This window comes from Elephantulus edwardii, unplaced genomic scaffold, assembly GCF_000299155.1.
Source record: "Elephantulus edwardii isolate Elephantulus edwardi_28Jun2011 unplaced genomic scaffold, EleEdw1.0 scaffold00165, whole genome shotgun sequence".
Classification (NCBI taxonomy): Eukaryota; Metazoa; Chordata; class Mammalia; order Macroscelidea; family Macroscelididae; genus Elephantulus; species Elephantulus edwardii.
The window spans coordinates 6,297,996-6,313,983 of NW_006399915.1; the positions used below are offsets into that span (position 1 = coordinate 6,297,996).

General features: G+C 42.1%; 2 protein-coding genes across 2 annotated transcripts in view; one reads left to right on the forward strand and one right to left on the reverse strand.

Annotated features, from left to right (window-relative positions):
* Positions 1 to 1,027, forward strand: part of LOC102867078 (chromosome unknown open reading frame, human C3orf52) — a 43,726-nt gene extending 42,699 nt beyond the window's left edge. The window contains exon 6 of the mRNA XM_006895357.1: positions 993 to 1,027. Within this exon, the coding sequence (XP_006895419.1) occupies positions 993 to 1,027 (35 nt within the window). The remainder of the gene's footprint in view (positions 1 to 992) is intronic.
* A 58-nt stretch (positions 1,028 to 1,085) lies between these two features.
* SLC9C1 (solute carrier family 9, subfamily C (Na+-transporting carboxylic acid decarboxylase), member 1) overlaps positions 1,086 to 15,988 on the reverse strand; it is a 213,179-nt gene continuing 198,276 nt past the window's right edge. Inside the window, exons 28-30 of the mRNA XM_006895358.1 lie at positions 4,161 to 4,299; positions 3,806 to 3,998; positions 1,086 to 1,201 (exon numbers count right to left, since the gene is read on the reverse strand). Of these exons, the coding sequence (XP_006895420.1) occupies positions 1,086 to 1,201; positions 3,806 to 3,998; positions 4,161 to 4,299 (448 nt within the window). The remainder of the gene's footprint in view (positions 1,202 to 3,805; positions 3,999 to 4,160; positions 4,300 to 15,988) is intronic.

Sequence of the window (15,988 nt, forward strand, 5' to 3'; positions counted from 1 at the left end):
TTGTCAGGGTGAAGGGACAGAGCAGGAGACGAAGACCCCCAATGAGATGGATTGACTCAGTGACTGGGGTAATGGGGATAGGTGTGTTGGAGACAATAAGATTGGCAAAAGATAGAGCCGGGTTTAGGGCTGTTGCACATAGGGTTGCTATAAGTTGCAGGCAACTTGATGGCACATAACAACAATATTGGTTTGCTTATAGAGTTCACATACATTGTGTTTCACACTATCCTATACACTACAAAGCAGTCCTTAATGATTTCTTTTCACAAATGAATATAAAGGACGATGTTAAGAATGTCAAATTTTTGCAAACTGAAATAATCTTCGGCACTCTGGAGACATAGTTCTCATAGGGAATTGCACTCCGATACCAAGCATGATACCTCTCTGGCAGGTCAAATTCACCTGTGGAAGAGGTTGTGGAGGTGAACTTCTGTGGCAGCAGCTGCTGCTGTGTGACTGGCTTCGGTATTTTGTAGATTTTTTTCTATGCAAATGTGATGTTAACTTTCCCAATGGAAAAGGGAGAAACAGAAGAGTGAGAAAGAATTAAGGGAATTAAATTCTTAAGAGGAGCCCTTCAGTGAGGCAAACAGTTAACATGCTTGGTTACTAACCAGAAAGGTGGAGATTCAAGTCCACCATAGGCAGAAGGGTTTGACTGTCTACTACTGACAAAGCTGCCATTGTAAACGCTATGGTGCACTTATAGTTATACTGTGGCACATATGTAGTTGCCAGGAGTTGAGTTGACTTGATGATGGTGAAGTTTGTGAATGTGTTTGGTAGTTCATGCACAATCCGTATAACACTTTGGGGTTACCATGTGTAAAAATGGCAGTGTGTGGTGGTGTTAGATCTCAGTCTTCACAAAGTAGGGGGAGAATCACCTTCAATGGCAGTGAAAGGCTGATTCCTAACAAGTGGAGGTCAGATTTTCTTCCTCTTTCCAGCAGTTTTACTAATTAAGCCAACCATCTCTCCCGCAGCATTCTCTGCTGAGCTTGACAATTCACCGCACTGACCACACAAAAGCCACAGGCTATATTCAGAGTTCCAAGGTTTATTAGGGAAAGAATGGGTTACTGCTGACGATCAGGATCAGGAAGCATGTGGGTAACTCTCTCAGCTTCTCTCAGCTCCTCAGGACAGGCTTGCTTTTTATGATCTCTGTTTCCACACAGGCATGGCCTCTGACCTGTTCCGTCAAGTGTTACAAAGCTTGTTAGCTTCACAATAAGTATCTGGAGATCCCCACTTGACTGAGAGGCATCCACCCAGAGGTGACTCTCTCTCTGAGTCAGTAAGTTTAGCTTCGTGAATAAGGGCTCAGGGACATCCAGTGTCAACTTACCCAGGAACTTAAATGTGGTGAAACTGATTAAGTTGTTCATCTCAGATTAGTAAGTAAGCAAGCATGAATAACCTCATGCTAACTTTGCTTATTGGGTAATTCACCCCTGGAGGTGCCTATTCTGTTACAAAGCTTCTTGTCCAAAGACGTTCAGCTCTCTTGCTCCATGCTCATTGGGCCTGCTTACCCACTGGCCATCTCATTCCATGAACTGGGAATGCCAGTGCCCTGTTTCCTCTCTGTCTCCTGCTACTGTTTCTGTGCTGTGCTTGCCACAGCTCTGTTGCTCTGTTTCCCAGAATAGAAGTTTCACAGCTCAGGGATACTGGGCCCAAAAGATATAGTCTACCCTATTTTCTTCTGGATGGTAGGGAAGTTCCCTTTCTCTTTTCTCACCTTAAGCCCAGCACAATGGCAAAACTGACCAATACTTTCACAAGGGTTACATACATCTTATTTGTATGATTAGAAGGTTGTTTAATCCCTCAGTAGATCTCAGTCACCTTATTTGCAGAGTCCCACCCAGTCTTTCTGTAGGAGTTAAATGCCATGCTTGGCTACAAGGACCATATTAAAGCCTTCACTGCACTGTAATATCCTTACGAGGACTCAAAGATGAACACCAGGAAGATATCGCCTCCATTAAACAACCGTAAAGTCACTGCCTCGAATGTCAAGCATCTGTGTTAAATTGAATCCTTATTCTTGTTTTTACTTTGGGGCATTTTGGTGACTGTAAACTCTACTTGTCTGAATATGAATTTGCAGTAGTTGAGGCATTTGCTATTTTCTGACTTACGAGGACTTTCACACTGGAGTTAGGAAGCAACCTGTTGGGACATGGAGAAAGAAGTCAGGAGAACCAAAGAAAATGCTTAGGCAAAGGGAGGAGCTGTGTCTGTGTTCAGAGGCAGACCTCCGAGAGAGGGGAGGGATGTGGACAGAGTCTGAGGGGCCCTGTTGAGGGGAACTGAGTGGGCTCCTGACTAGCTTCCCTATATTCCTGTGGGTTGTGGGTTTGGTGGTTTGGCTCCCAAACTCCTCAAATTAACTGAGCATCTCATTTCCCGCAGTGATAAGTATTCTCATTCTCCAGATGGCAAAGACTCTTCAAATTGTTTGGTTCCTGTGGCCCTTCAGTTTAAAGACAGCTATGGACTATCTTCCCCCACAAATTGCATATAAAACCTCCCATGGAAATGTTACAAGCCATTTTAGGGATTTCCTGCATCACTTACAGCCAGTCCTTGGTCTTCTGAGGCCATACATTTGTCATTAGAGGCAGAACCATCAATTAGATTGTCATGTGGATTCTTGGGACTCTTTGGGTTTGTGTACACTTCTCATTGCCTGATCTGGAAATAACCGTGACTATTTTGGCTGACTGCAGGCATATTTTGATGTCTTGTAAAAATAAAAACTTCCCTTAACATATAGTTATAAAGGATTTCTAAAAAGGACTCCCAACCTCTCATCTTTACCCTGTCTTCAAGCTTCATCTTCTAAGTGGGGTTGTGATATTGTAGAGTTGGAGTCAACCCATATTTGGCCTTCACAGGTTTTCAGAGGCAGTTCATTGCGTGGGAGGAGATTGCTCATCCTTCTCCCAGGGAGCAGCTGGTGGCCTCGAACCACGTAACACCAGCATTGCGGCTCAGTTTCTTGCCACTAGGCCACCAGACCTCCATTATAAGTAGGGGAGTGTTTGAAAAGAAGGGAATCTGCTGTACAAATATCAAAAGATCACTCAGCAGTATTAGTAATTTTAGACACCGAATAGGCATGTTGTGTAGTTTCTCCCCATATAAAGCAGTCAGCAGACTAAGGAACAGAGGCAAACACAGAATTGCAGAATTTATGTGAGGAAGGAAAACAACAACAGAGGGTGGTGGCGGTAACTCTTGTTCGCGTATTTTAGGGCTAAACTGATGAGATGGCTCCTGGCAGGGAGGACAGGATGAATGTTCTGTCCTTGGACCTGAATACCAGGGGAAATGACATGGGTTGTTTGTAGATTCTCCAGAAAAATCTAAATAGTGCAGCTGTAGGGTAGTAGTTCAAAACTGGACATGGTGTTGCTCCCCTCAGCCACAGGCAGTGTCTGGAGATGCTGGAGAGGAAAATGATTTGTGCTCAACTCCTAACCAAAAGGTTAAAATAAAGGTTCTAACCCACCCAGGGACACCATAGAAGATAGGCCTGGTGATCTGCTTGTGTAATGATCCCAGTCAAGGAAATTCTGTTGGACTCTGTAATACATGGGGGTCACCATGAAATGGAATCGACTTGACAGCATCAAGTTTGGTTTGGAAATACTTTTCTGAAATGGAATAAAAGCATTAAGTACTTAACACTGGTGTGAACTTAAAGATTACTGACTTATCTGCATATTCTTTTTCCTTCTTGAAATCGATATATGCCAGTGATCTAGGCATCTGTGTGGGGTACTGACGTGGCCAGAGATGGCTTTAAACACCCTGCGGTGCACAGGGCAGCTCCCCACTGCACAGAGAGCTCCCGCACCCCGAGTGCCCATGGTGCCGGTTAATGGAGCAGTGACTAGTTGCTCGTGGATAGTCAGCTTGCCTCCTTGTCGGGCCAGGTTCGCATCCTTTCCATCATCACAGTTCCTCACAGTATACTGTTCAAGTTTTAAAAAGCTGAACGTTTAGGGGCATTGCTGTAGTTGTTGGTGTTATTGTTATATTGTTGGTGTTAGGTACCCCCGAGCCCATTTTTAACTCATCTTGAGCTCTCATGACAGTAGAACTACCCCATAGGTGTCTGAGGCTGTAATCCTTACCGGAGAGTTCACCAAGCCTTTTAATTCATGGAAGTAGTCGGGGGTTCCAACTACTGGCCTTTCACTTAGTAGCTGAACCATCACCTCACAGAGGAGATACTTCAGCTCTTTTTCATCATCCTGGTGGTAAGGTGCTGCACTGCCAACCCGAACATGTGCAGTTCAAATACACCAGCTGCTCTGTGAGAGAAAGATGAGCAATCTCTTGTCATGCAATTTATTGCCTCTAAAAACCCACTGGATTCTGGATAGGTTCCGACTCTGTAATACATAACAACAGTGTTTAAAAAAAGGCATTTGACTGTGTGAATCATAACAAACTCTGGCTAACATTGAGAATAATGGGAATCCCAAAACAACCCTATTCATAAGATACCTACACCAAGAAGCTGTTGTCTGAACAGAGCAAGGAAACTTCATGGCTTAAAATAAAGACAGGTGTGCATCAGGGTTGTGTCCTTTCTTTATACTTATTTAGTCTGTTCACTGCACAAACAATTTGTGAAGCGGGACTCTGAAAAAGAATGTGGCATTAGGATCAGAGGAATAGTCATCAACAACCTGCTTTATGCAGATGACACAACCTTGCTTGCCAGAAACAAGGAGGATTTGAAAACGCTAGCTACGGAAGATCAAAGATGACAGTATTCAATATGGATTGTTTCTTGACCTCATAAAGACAAAAATTCTCACTTGCAGACCAAGAAGCAACATAATGAAAGATGTAGAAAAGATTGAAACTGTCAACTATTTCATCTTATGTGGATCCACACTCAACATTATTGGTACCAGCAGTCAGGAAATCAAAGATGCATCACATTTGTAAAATTTGCTGTTAAGGACATCTCTAAAGGTTCTGAAGAGCAATGATATCAGCTTAAAGACTAAGGTGTACCTGATCTAAGCCATGATCTTATCAATCATTTACTATGCATGAATAAGGATGACAGAAGAATTGATGCCTCTGATTTGGGGTGTTGAAGAAGAGTATGGAATGTATCATGGACTGCCAACAGAACAAACAGATAGGTCATGGGGAAAGAACAACCAGAGTGATTCTTGGAGAAAAGGATGGTGAACCTTCATCTCACATACTTTGGGCTTTTTTTTCCTGATGTGTTGTTAGGTGCTGTTGAGTCAAGTATGACCCTATGAACAAAAGATCTGAGTCCTCATAGTAACACACAAAGGTTCATCACAGGTGTCACCATGACAATCCACCTGGTTGAGGGTCTTCTTCTTCTCTGACCCTCCACCCTTCCCAGCATCGTGTCCTTCTCCAAGGAATAGCACCTCCTAGAAACATGTCCAAAATATGTGAGGTGAAGCCTCATCATTCTTGCCTCCAAAGAGCACTCTGGGTGCACCTTCTCCAAAACATACTCGTTTTATTCTTCTGGCTGTCCATGTGATGTTCAGTGCTCTTCTCCAACACCACACCTCGAAGACCTTGATTCTTCTTCTGTTATCCTTATTCATTGTTCCGCTCTCAGATGCATATCAAGTGATTGGAAAGACTATGGACTGAATCAGATGGACTTTAGTCCTCATACTGACATCATCACTCCTCAATAATTTGGAGAGGTCCCAAACTGCAAGTTTTCCCAGCAAAATGTATTTCCTTGTTTCCTGACTGCTGGTACCCAGGGTGTCAATTGTCGATCCAAGTAATATAAAGCTGTTGACAGTTTCAATCTCTTCTCCATCCGTCATGATGTTGCCTATCAGTCCAGTGGTGGGAATCTTTGTTTTCTTGACATTGAGATGCAGTTCATACCAAAGGCTGCATTCCTTGATCTTCTGCAACAAGTGCTTCAAGTCCCCCTCACTTTCAGCAAGCAAGGTTGTGTCATCTGTAGAACATAAGTTGTTGATGAGTCTCCCTCCAATCCTGATGTCATACTCCTCTTCATAGAGTCCAGCTTCTCAAATAATTTGCTCAGCATGCAGATTAAATACGTATGGAGAGAGGACACAACCTTGACAGACTCCTTTTCAATTTTTGTTCCCTTGCTTTGGACACATAGCAGCCTCCTGGTTTAGTTATGCATGAACTCAGTCATGTGCTCTGGGATTCCCATTCTTCTCAATGTCAGCTACAACGTGTTATGATCCACACAGTCGAATGCCTTTGCATAGTCAATAAAGGACAAATAGACATTCCTCTGATATTCCTTACTTTCAGCCAGAATCCATCTGACATCAGCAATGATATCCCTGGTGCCACGGCCTCTTCTAAATCCTGCTTGAAGTTCCAGCAGTTTCCTATCTATGTACTCTTCTAGGAAAGGCTATTTCTGAGAAAGGGACATCATCTTTGGCAAGGTGGCCGGTCAATGAAAGAGAGGAAAATCCTCAATAAGATAATCGATATAGTGACAGCAGCAATGAGCTCAAATGTGTCAGAGATGATGAGGATGGCACAGTGTAGGAGAGCGTTCAGATCTGTTGTTCATAAGGTTGCTATGAGTAGTGCTGTACTTGACAGCACCTAACAACAACAACAAAGTTTAAATGACCCCAGAATCCAAAATCCCTCACATGAAAATGTTATTTCTTGTTAATCATACCCCAAACACTTAAATATAATTTGCCTTTTGAAAGGTGTTCAGACGCGTGTGTTGGCTGAAGCGTAAACTTCTTCTGTTAGGAATTTACAAATATGCTAATTTTACGTAAAACATTGTTCAATCCCAGTGAAATAGAATGGAAACATTAAATGTGTTAAGATCAGCATGCTTTTAATCTGTTTTTGCTTTTCAGAGTGAAGTGGCGAGGGTTGGTCTATGTCTGAAAGCAGAACGCCACAGGGTTCTGAAGAGGAAGAGAATTCACTGCACTGGACAGAGTGGATTACTTCTCTCCGTATTTGCTGTGGGAGGCATGATCTAGCTCCATGCCAAACAAAACAGCACCTGTTGGGTGCTAGACCAGACGGGGGTGAGGGTGGACAGACTGTCCCTGCTCTCCTGGAAGCCCTGGCCACTTCTACGCGGATGCTTTCTCTCTGGAGCCTGGGCTGCAGTGCGGGCGTGCCTCATCAGGATCAGATGTTCCCACTTGCACCTGTGGAGAGAAGTCTGAGCACTCAGCCATTGTGCCATCAAGGCTCCTTACTGGTCATCTAGGGATGTGGAATTGCTTATCACAGGGCAACAGACTACTTATTATGCTCGTTTACGAGTAATTTTCCAGGAGAAAGAGTTGTGACCATATAATGAAAGATTCTGAGCCGAATTTCCTCCTTGGACTGAAGGGAATGGGTGGGTAGCTATATGTCTGTGTCTGTGTATTCCTGTGCCCATTTATATGTTAGCTTATTTAACTAAAATCCAGAATTATTGTAGTCCAATGTGTCTTTGTCCAAGATAATTTTGTAAACTAGTGAAATCGGTGTGTTTTCCTCCCTCCTTTTTATTTTTGTAATATATGTTAAATTGGGCTGTGTCGTGTGGTTCATACTTTGTAGAAGATGAAGAACTTCGAAAGAGAACAAGTCAGAGATGGTTGCAGTGAACCATTTTTACATCTGCATAGTCTCTTCGTTCGCTGTGTGTGTGGACTGTGAGGGCCTAGGGATGATCTTACAAGGGTCATGCTGAAAGAGGTTTTCTTTTCCCTGAGGGCAGCCACAGGAAATGCTCCCTTGCAGGAACTGGGTTGAACCGGCTGGGTTTGGGCCTCCTCTCTGAACTGCAGGGAGAGGCCTCCCACTTTCTGTTTCCTCTAGGGCCTCTCCCTGGCTGGGCCATGTATCTGAAAGGAGCTGTAGTCAGAAGAAATGGTCTCTTAATATCTGGAGATGGAACTTTGGTTTGTTCTTCCTCTGGAAAAAGAACTTCCAGAATGCAAATCCACTCACCCCACACTTAATGACATGGTTAGATTCCAGAGACCAGGTTGTTAGGCAAACCCAGCATTATACCAGGAAGAAGAGGTGGTCCCAGAGCCTGTACCCTTGAAACTGCTCTTCTGCAGCACAGCTGTGCTCTGACCCCAATTCCTGATATCAAGGCTGCAGCTTCAGGGTCCCTGGGTCTGACAGGTCTAGCAGCCCGGTTGGTGGGCCTGTAGTTCAGGCAATCAGTAGGATCTAAGGTCAAGATGGTAGGGCCTGTTGGTTTGCTATCCTTGCCACCTACATTATTCCTTCTGCAGCCCAAGCTGTCTGCTGTTCCCCTGTGGGCTGAGGAGGAAGCTATACACACTGCTAACATTTTATAGGACCTGGAGGCTGAGGCCAAGAGACTAGAGTGTAACAGCTCTGAGAAAGAGCTCAACAGCCTGCCTCGTTATGAGGAGGGTCACACAGCTTCTGCTGCAGCTCTCAGGCCCCAGTTCATCCCACTACCCCTCCTGCTGCAGTGCTTGGGCTCTCCAGGGTTCCTGAGAAGATGGGAGCAGCAGCCACAACCACTTCTGCCCCTCTGGGTCCCTCTGGCACTCAAAGGCCCTCCTCAGTTTAATTTTTTTCTGTTTTTCATGCTGTGTTTTGCAGAAGGCTTTGGAAGAAAGGAAGACAATGAGATAAAAATAAACTGCTAGTTCTACAAGGGAACTGGAGCCTGCACAAATGAAACAGGAAACAGCAAAACAAAACAAAGAACTGAGTGGTTTCAGAGAGAAATAAACTCCAGTTGTAAGATTGTTGGTGGTCAAAGAAAATGGTGGTCTCTTTAGCTTCATGGGGGAAGGCAGGAAATAAAACTCAAGTAGAACCCTAATAGACTTGTTGTTTTGCATGAACAAATTTGTTTCCTTTTGTATATGTTTATGTTCTTTTGAATGTGGCTATTGACTATTCAAAGGCATTTGACGGTGTGATCATAACAATTTGTGGCTAACATTTAGAAGAACAGGAAACCTAGAAGCCTTACTTCTACACCTGTACCTAGACCAAGAGGCTGTTGTGCAAACAGAGCAAGTGAACAATACTCCATGGTTTAAAGTTAAGAAAGGTGTGCATCAAGATTGTATCCTTTCTCCATACCTATTCAATATGTATGCTAATTAAATTATTTGAGAAGCTGGACTCTATGTAGAAGAATGTGGTATCAGGATTGGAGAAGACTCATTAACAACTTGCATTATTCAGATGATACATCATTGCTTGCTGAAAGTAAAGAGGATTTGAAGGAGTGAGGAAGACTTGCAACACTTGCTCCAAAAGAGCAAAGGCTCCGGCCTTTAATATGGATTACATCACAACTTTATGGGGAAAAAATACTCATCACTGTCAACATCAAGACAGAAGAAGAAAAGACTGAAATTATCAGTAATTTCACCTTACTTGGTATTTAGAATCAACAACCTTGGTATGGGCACTCAAGAGATCAAGAGTCATACTGCACTGGGGAAGTCTGAAGTCAGGGACCTCTCAAATTATTAAGGAGCAATGATGTTAGTTTGAGAACTAAGATGTGCCTGATTCAGGCCATAGTCTTTTCAAGCACTGAGTGTGCATCTGAGAGTTGGAAAATGGGTAAGAATTGTAGAAGAATTGATACTTTTAAGCTGTGGTGTTGGAGAAGAGTACTGAGTATTTCATGGCCTGCCAAAAGAACAAACTGGGACATCTTGCAGAAAGTACAGTCAGAGTGCTTCTTGGAGGCAAAGATGGCAGCAATTCATCTCACATATTTTGAGATTGTTTCTAAGAAAGGCTATTTCTTGAAGAGTGTCATCATGCTTGGAAAGATTCAGGGTTGGTGAAAAGCAGGAATGCCCTCACCTAGATGCATTGACACAGTGAATGCAGCAATGGTCTCTGGTATGTCAGAGATAATGAGGATGGCATCAGATAGGAGAGGGTTTAGATCAGTTGTTCATAGAGAATCATTATGAATCGTACACCTAACAACAATAAACACATTCTTTTGATATAGCTAGTGTTCTTGTTGTTGTTGAGCCTGTGCCATCCTCACAAACTCTGGTATGCTAAATCCCTTATATATGTGGACTCTGGATATGCACTTATGTCCTCTTCAAAGTCTAATTAGTGCTGAAGAAAAAGGGAGAAATCTTTAAATATTGCTTCTGTTGTTTTGATTATGGTTTCATGGCTTTGCAATGCATTAACTTTGCAATTATTGATTTGATGGCAATGCTATCCATCCATTCCTTGCTTCCTCCACCCCCTAAAAAAAGAACTCAAAAAAACCAACTCACCACTGTCAAGTCAGTTCCAACAGAGTGACCCTCCATTCACGTTGCTGATGTTGGAGCAGCTGATGGATTCAAACTGCTAAGAAAGCTTGGGCTTTGGATTAGCAGCAAGACTCTCTAGGAAATATATCACTAGAGCTGCCTGATTTTGTCCACTCTAAAAACTTACTGTCGTGGAGTCAGAGCTGGTTCATTTCTGACCCTTCAATGGGTTTCTGAGGTTGTAAATTACATGGCAAGAGATCATCCATCTTTCTTTCTGGAGTTACTGGTAGATTCAAACCACTAGAGAGGTCTAACTTTTGAGTTAGCAGTGTAGCTCCATACAGACTCCTCCCTCAGAGAGACTTGATCCACAGACTTATCTACTAGACCAAATAATAAAACATTATTTGTTTTTCCCCCTCACAGACTCACTTACTAAAGATATCGTCTTTACCTTACAGTTGGAAAATCAATGTTTGGAGTAGTGAGGGGATCAGCCTAAAGTCATCGAGGAGTCGGTTTGTGACAAAGTACAGGCCACTAGGGACAGTGGTTGCTTGGAAGGCACCCAAGCCCTGAGGGAGGTCATGCTCAGTTCAGGCCTGGCTGTCCTCTGGCTGACTTCACACTGAACACTTGTGATTGGGGGCAGGGTGGGTGGTGAAGCTTGACCACCACACCCCAGAAGATTCTCTGAGATGATAGTAGCCATTCACTGTTTTGTTTATTGTCTTGCAAAATGACCAGCTGTGGGAAAATGGGAGTTAATAAGAATTATTCCATTAGATGTTAGATGCCATCATGTTGACCACCGTTTACAGTGATACTTTAAATAACAGATCTGAATGTTGCCCTATTCCGCACCACCCATTTGGGAATATTTTTATTTAGAACAGATACGTTTGGAAAGAGAGAAAACACAGGCCAGGAAAATTTACTGTTGACTTTAAAAGAAATTCAAGTGCTGACTTTCCAAATCAAACTTTCATACCAGAAATGCACTTCTGATATCCCCAGGGATTGGAAGACAAAAGTAGAAAGGAGCACATGAGTGTGTCTGGAACGCCACAGCAATCTTTACAGAAAATGGGCCTTTATTTGCTTGTTGTTGTTGTTATGTGCTATTGAGTAAACTTGCAACCCATAGCGACCCTATGTACAGCAGCTCTAACCCTGTCCTATTCTGAGCAGTCTTACTAATTCTGACACACCAACCCCCATTGCCCCAGTCACTATATTTTTTTTTTATGAGAGAAATTTATATTTAGAATTAGCCCACTGGACTCAGTTTAGATGATCCCAATTTTGTTGGCAACATCCAAAGCATCATAATCAGGAGCAAGTCGAACATAGGCCTTCTTCCCTCCATCAGGCCTAACCAAAGTGTTGACCTTAGTCACATCAATGTCATAGAGCTTCTTTACAGCTTGTTTAATTTGGTGCTTGTTGGCCTTGACATCCACAATGAACACAAGTGTGTTGTTATCTTCTGTCTTCTTCATAGCTGACTCAGTGGTCAGGGGAAATTTGATGATGGCATAGTGGTCAAGGTTGTTTCTCCTGGGGGTGCCCTTCCAGGGGTATTTGGGCTGCCTTCGGAGTCTCAGTGTCTTAGGCCACCTGAAGGTGGGTGACGTGCAGACCTTTTTTTTTTTTTTGGCTGTGGATGCCCTTCAGGACTGCCTTCTTGGCCTTTAATGCCTTTGCTTTGGCTTCAGTTTGGGGAGGGGCAGGGGCTTCCTTCTTGGCTTTGGGCACCATCTTCGTAGAAAGCCCCAGTCACTATATTAATCCACCTCATCTAGGGTCTTCTCTTGCACTGTCCCTCTACCCTTCCCAGCATAACATTCTTCTTCAAGGACTGATGTCTCCTGGCCATGTGCCTCAAATATGTGAGACGGGACCTCAAAATCCTAGCCTCCAAGGAGAGACTTGGTTTTACCCTCTGCAAGACAGACTTTTTTATTTCCTTGGCAATCTATGGTATGTTCAAGACTCTTCTCCAGCACCACAATTCAAAGGCATCAATTCTTCTTCTGTCATCTTTAGTCATTGCCCAGCTCTCTGAAGCATAGGAAATAATTGCAAAGACCATGGCCTGAATTAGGTGCTCCTAGTCACTTTATTCTCTATTTGACTACATCAGAAAGCTGCTTGATCTGAATGTGCCTTGGTTGAAGGCAGAGAAAGAGAGGAAGACTCTTAGCAAGATAGATTAACACCTTGACACAGTGACTGCAGCAATGGGCTTCAGCGTTCCAGAGACTGTGAGGATGGCACAGGCCAGGGCAAGGTTTAGTTCTGCTATTCATAGGGTTACTATGAGTGGTAGTCAACTCTATAGCACTTACAACCACAACAAATGTATTCACAAAATAGTATTTTACAGATGCCAGTGTGGACAGAAGGAGTCTTGAAGGCACAGTGCTGAACTTGCCCTGCTGCCGAGAGGCTGGTCGTTGGAATTCACCACCCACTTCATGGGAGACAAATGAGCAGTTTCTTCCAGTTAAAAAAAAAAAAGAAATTACAGTCTGGGAAACCTAATGATGGAGGGTTGCTATGATTTGAACTCCACTAGACCACGGGGTTTGGTTTATTTTCTTTCCTTTTTTAGAAAAGTATGAATGTAGTTGAGAAACCACAGAGGCTAGACTGTGCATACATCTCTGAAAACTTGAGCTACGTAAAGTGTATGATCAGCATTCGTGGGAGGATGAAAAATTTCCAGGCTATATTTGTGGCTTGAGAAAAGAAAAACCAACAAAAAACAAAAAACCCCAAAGCTCACCAAGCTCACCACTACCTATTCATTACATACTGTAAGACAGAGTAGAACTGCCTTATAGGGTTTCTGATGCCATAAATTTTTTTAAGGACAATTTTTATTATATACTGGTTTACTTAAAAGTTTGAATACATTGTTTTACACTGAACCTTTTCCCTATCCTTCATCCTTTTCCTCCACTCATCAAATTGTATGACCCTATGATTAATGTTCCCTCACCCCTCTCTGTTCCCTCCCACCCCCCTTTGGATCCTAATATATTCATTCTACAATAATAGTTTTAGACAATATTTGTCCTTATGGGACTGAGTTAGTTCACTTAGGATAATGTTGTCCAGTCCCTCCCAGGTTAGGCAGTGATTTACAAAATCATTGCTCCTGCATGCTGTGTAGTATTCTATGGTGTGAATGGTAATCCTACTTTCTCAATCCATTTGTGGTGGGACTTTTGAGCTATTTCCATGTCCTTGCGACAGTGAATAATGCTGATAAGAACATTGGTGTACAAGTCTCCATTTGTGCTTCAGTTCTCATTTTTTCTTGGGATAAATTCCAAGCAGTAAAATAGCTGACTCATCTGGAATGTCTTTGCTCAGCTTTTTAAAGAAACACCAAACTGCCTTCCAGAGAGGTTGAAACATTTTACAAACCCACCAAGAATGTATAAGAGTTCCTTTCTCACCACATCCTCTCCAATATTTATTACACACTGTTCTGTTAAACTTTGCTACTGTTACTGGAGTGAGATGATATCTCATTGTGGTTTTGATTTGCATTTATTTCTCTTATTTCCAGTGATTTGGAGCATTTCTTCCTGTGTCTGTTGGCCATTTTGAATATCTTCTTATGAAAATTCTTTGCATGTCTTTTGCCCATTTTGCAATTATGTTATCAGTCTTTTTCTTGTGAAGGCCCTGTAGGATTCTTCCAACTTTAGTTATGGGACCCTTGTCTGAAATGGTATTGCCAAATGTTTTTCCCCCAGTATTAGGTCTTTTTTTCCACTCTTTTGGAAAAAAGTTTTTGATGCACACAGAAGTTTAATCTTAAGAAGGTCCATTCATCAATTTTATCCTCTCCAAATTGTGAATTTCTAGCTGTATTTGGCAGATTCTTTATACCATAGACTAGGCTGTCTAAGCTTGATTCCAGTTTGTCTCTGATGAACTTTATGGTTTTGGGCTTTAGTCCCGGGTCTCTGATCGACCTTGAGCTGATTTTTGTGTATGGTGTAAGATGTGGATCCTGTGTCAGCTTTCTGCAAGTAGCAGTCCAGTTTTGCCAGCACCATTTGTTGAAGACTGATGCTGTAAATCTTAAGAGCAGGTGGCCTCATCTTCCCTCAGTGCAATGGCTGGTGGGTTTGAAACCTTAATCTTTTGGCTATCAGTCCACTGTTTAGCCCAGTGCCTTACCTGGGCTTCTTTGTGACTTGATAAAATAATATAACTGCTCAACCTCAGTTTCTTTGCTGAATTCTTAACCGAAAGATGGTATGCTCAAATCCTTGAATTTGTATACTTATTGCATATACTTATATACATTTTCTCAGGAAAAAATTAATTTCTTTCGTCAGAAATCTTGAAATCAATGGGAAAGAGTATAAATATTATATATAGGTATAGTAAGCATTTTGAAACTCTTCCATATAGCTTTCTTGCTCAAGAATAATTACTTCTAATATTTTTTCTAAATGTCATTAGAAGAACAATGGGTTCTGGGTAATCTGTTAGGCCCAAAAGTTCTTTGTCAAATGCATAAACTGTTCAGGCTAGGCAATATTGTAAATTCTAAACCTCTAATATAACTTAGCATGTTGTGTAAGAATATTTAAACAAACAGACTTCCCTAGTAGTTCAATAACCATGTGAAATATTCCAGCATAAAACCTAATTCAGAGTGTCTGGGTCACTGGGAAGACAGCTCATGGGCTGAGCAGTATTTGCCGACTACAGGCAGCATTTGCAGACCAGATCACCAGAAACAAATTGTTTTTCTCTATATACCATAAAAAAGTTGAGAATTTGCTTCTCTGTTTTCTGAGATGATTTGTGGTCTATGATACATGATTTATTTACATTTGATGTAGTATTCCATTTTAAAGACAAAAAAGCTAAGTATCTGAGTAGCAGAGCAAAAAGGAGGACCAGGTTTGAAACAACAGTTACTTAATGTTAGTGTTCACATCCACATTCTTGCCTATAAGTCATGTTGTTTCTCATACACTAGCACTTGTATTTTCTTGTGCATGTGTGTCTGAATGCTGACCACAGGTTCTGAAAGTGCATCAATGCAGGCCCAAAGAACACTGGCTGGGATTCCTTGTAAAATAATTTTGCTAGAAATTAGCAAAGGATCTGATTTCAAAGTATGGTTAGCTCTCCATCATTGTCTGAAATGTTAGTAAGCCTGGGTTGGCATATCCAATCCCAAGCCTCCAGGCTTATCCTTATTAAGCACTTTTCACATTTTCAATCACAAAATTATTTGGCTTTGAAAACAAAACAATTGCATGTGTTTGCTGTTAGAGGCCATCAAGTTGGTTTCAAATTATGGTTTCAACTTACAGTAACTCTTTCACAAAGGAATGAAATCCTGCTCAATCCTGTGCCATTATTACAAACTTGGCTTTGCATAAAACCATTGTTGTAGACATGGTGCTAAACCATCTCTTTAAGAGTCTTTCTCTCTTTCATTGAACCTCCACTTTTTCAAATGAGGTATCATTTTTTAAAAGACTGACCCCCACTGAGTACATTAACATGCCCAAATTTAGTGAAGACTCACCATCCTTGTCTTTAAGAAAAACGACTGGAACAGCACATCAACAGAGAACTACCAGAAGTCTAGGCTGGGTTTAGAAGGGGTCGTGGTACTAGAGATATTGTAG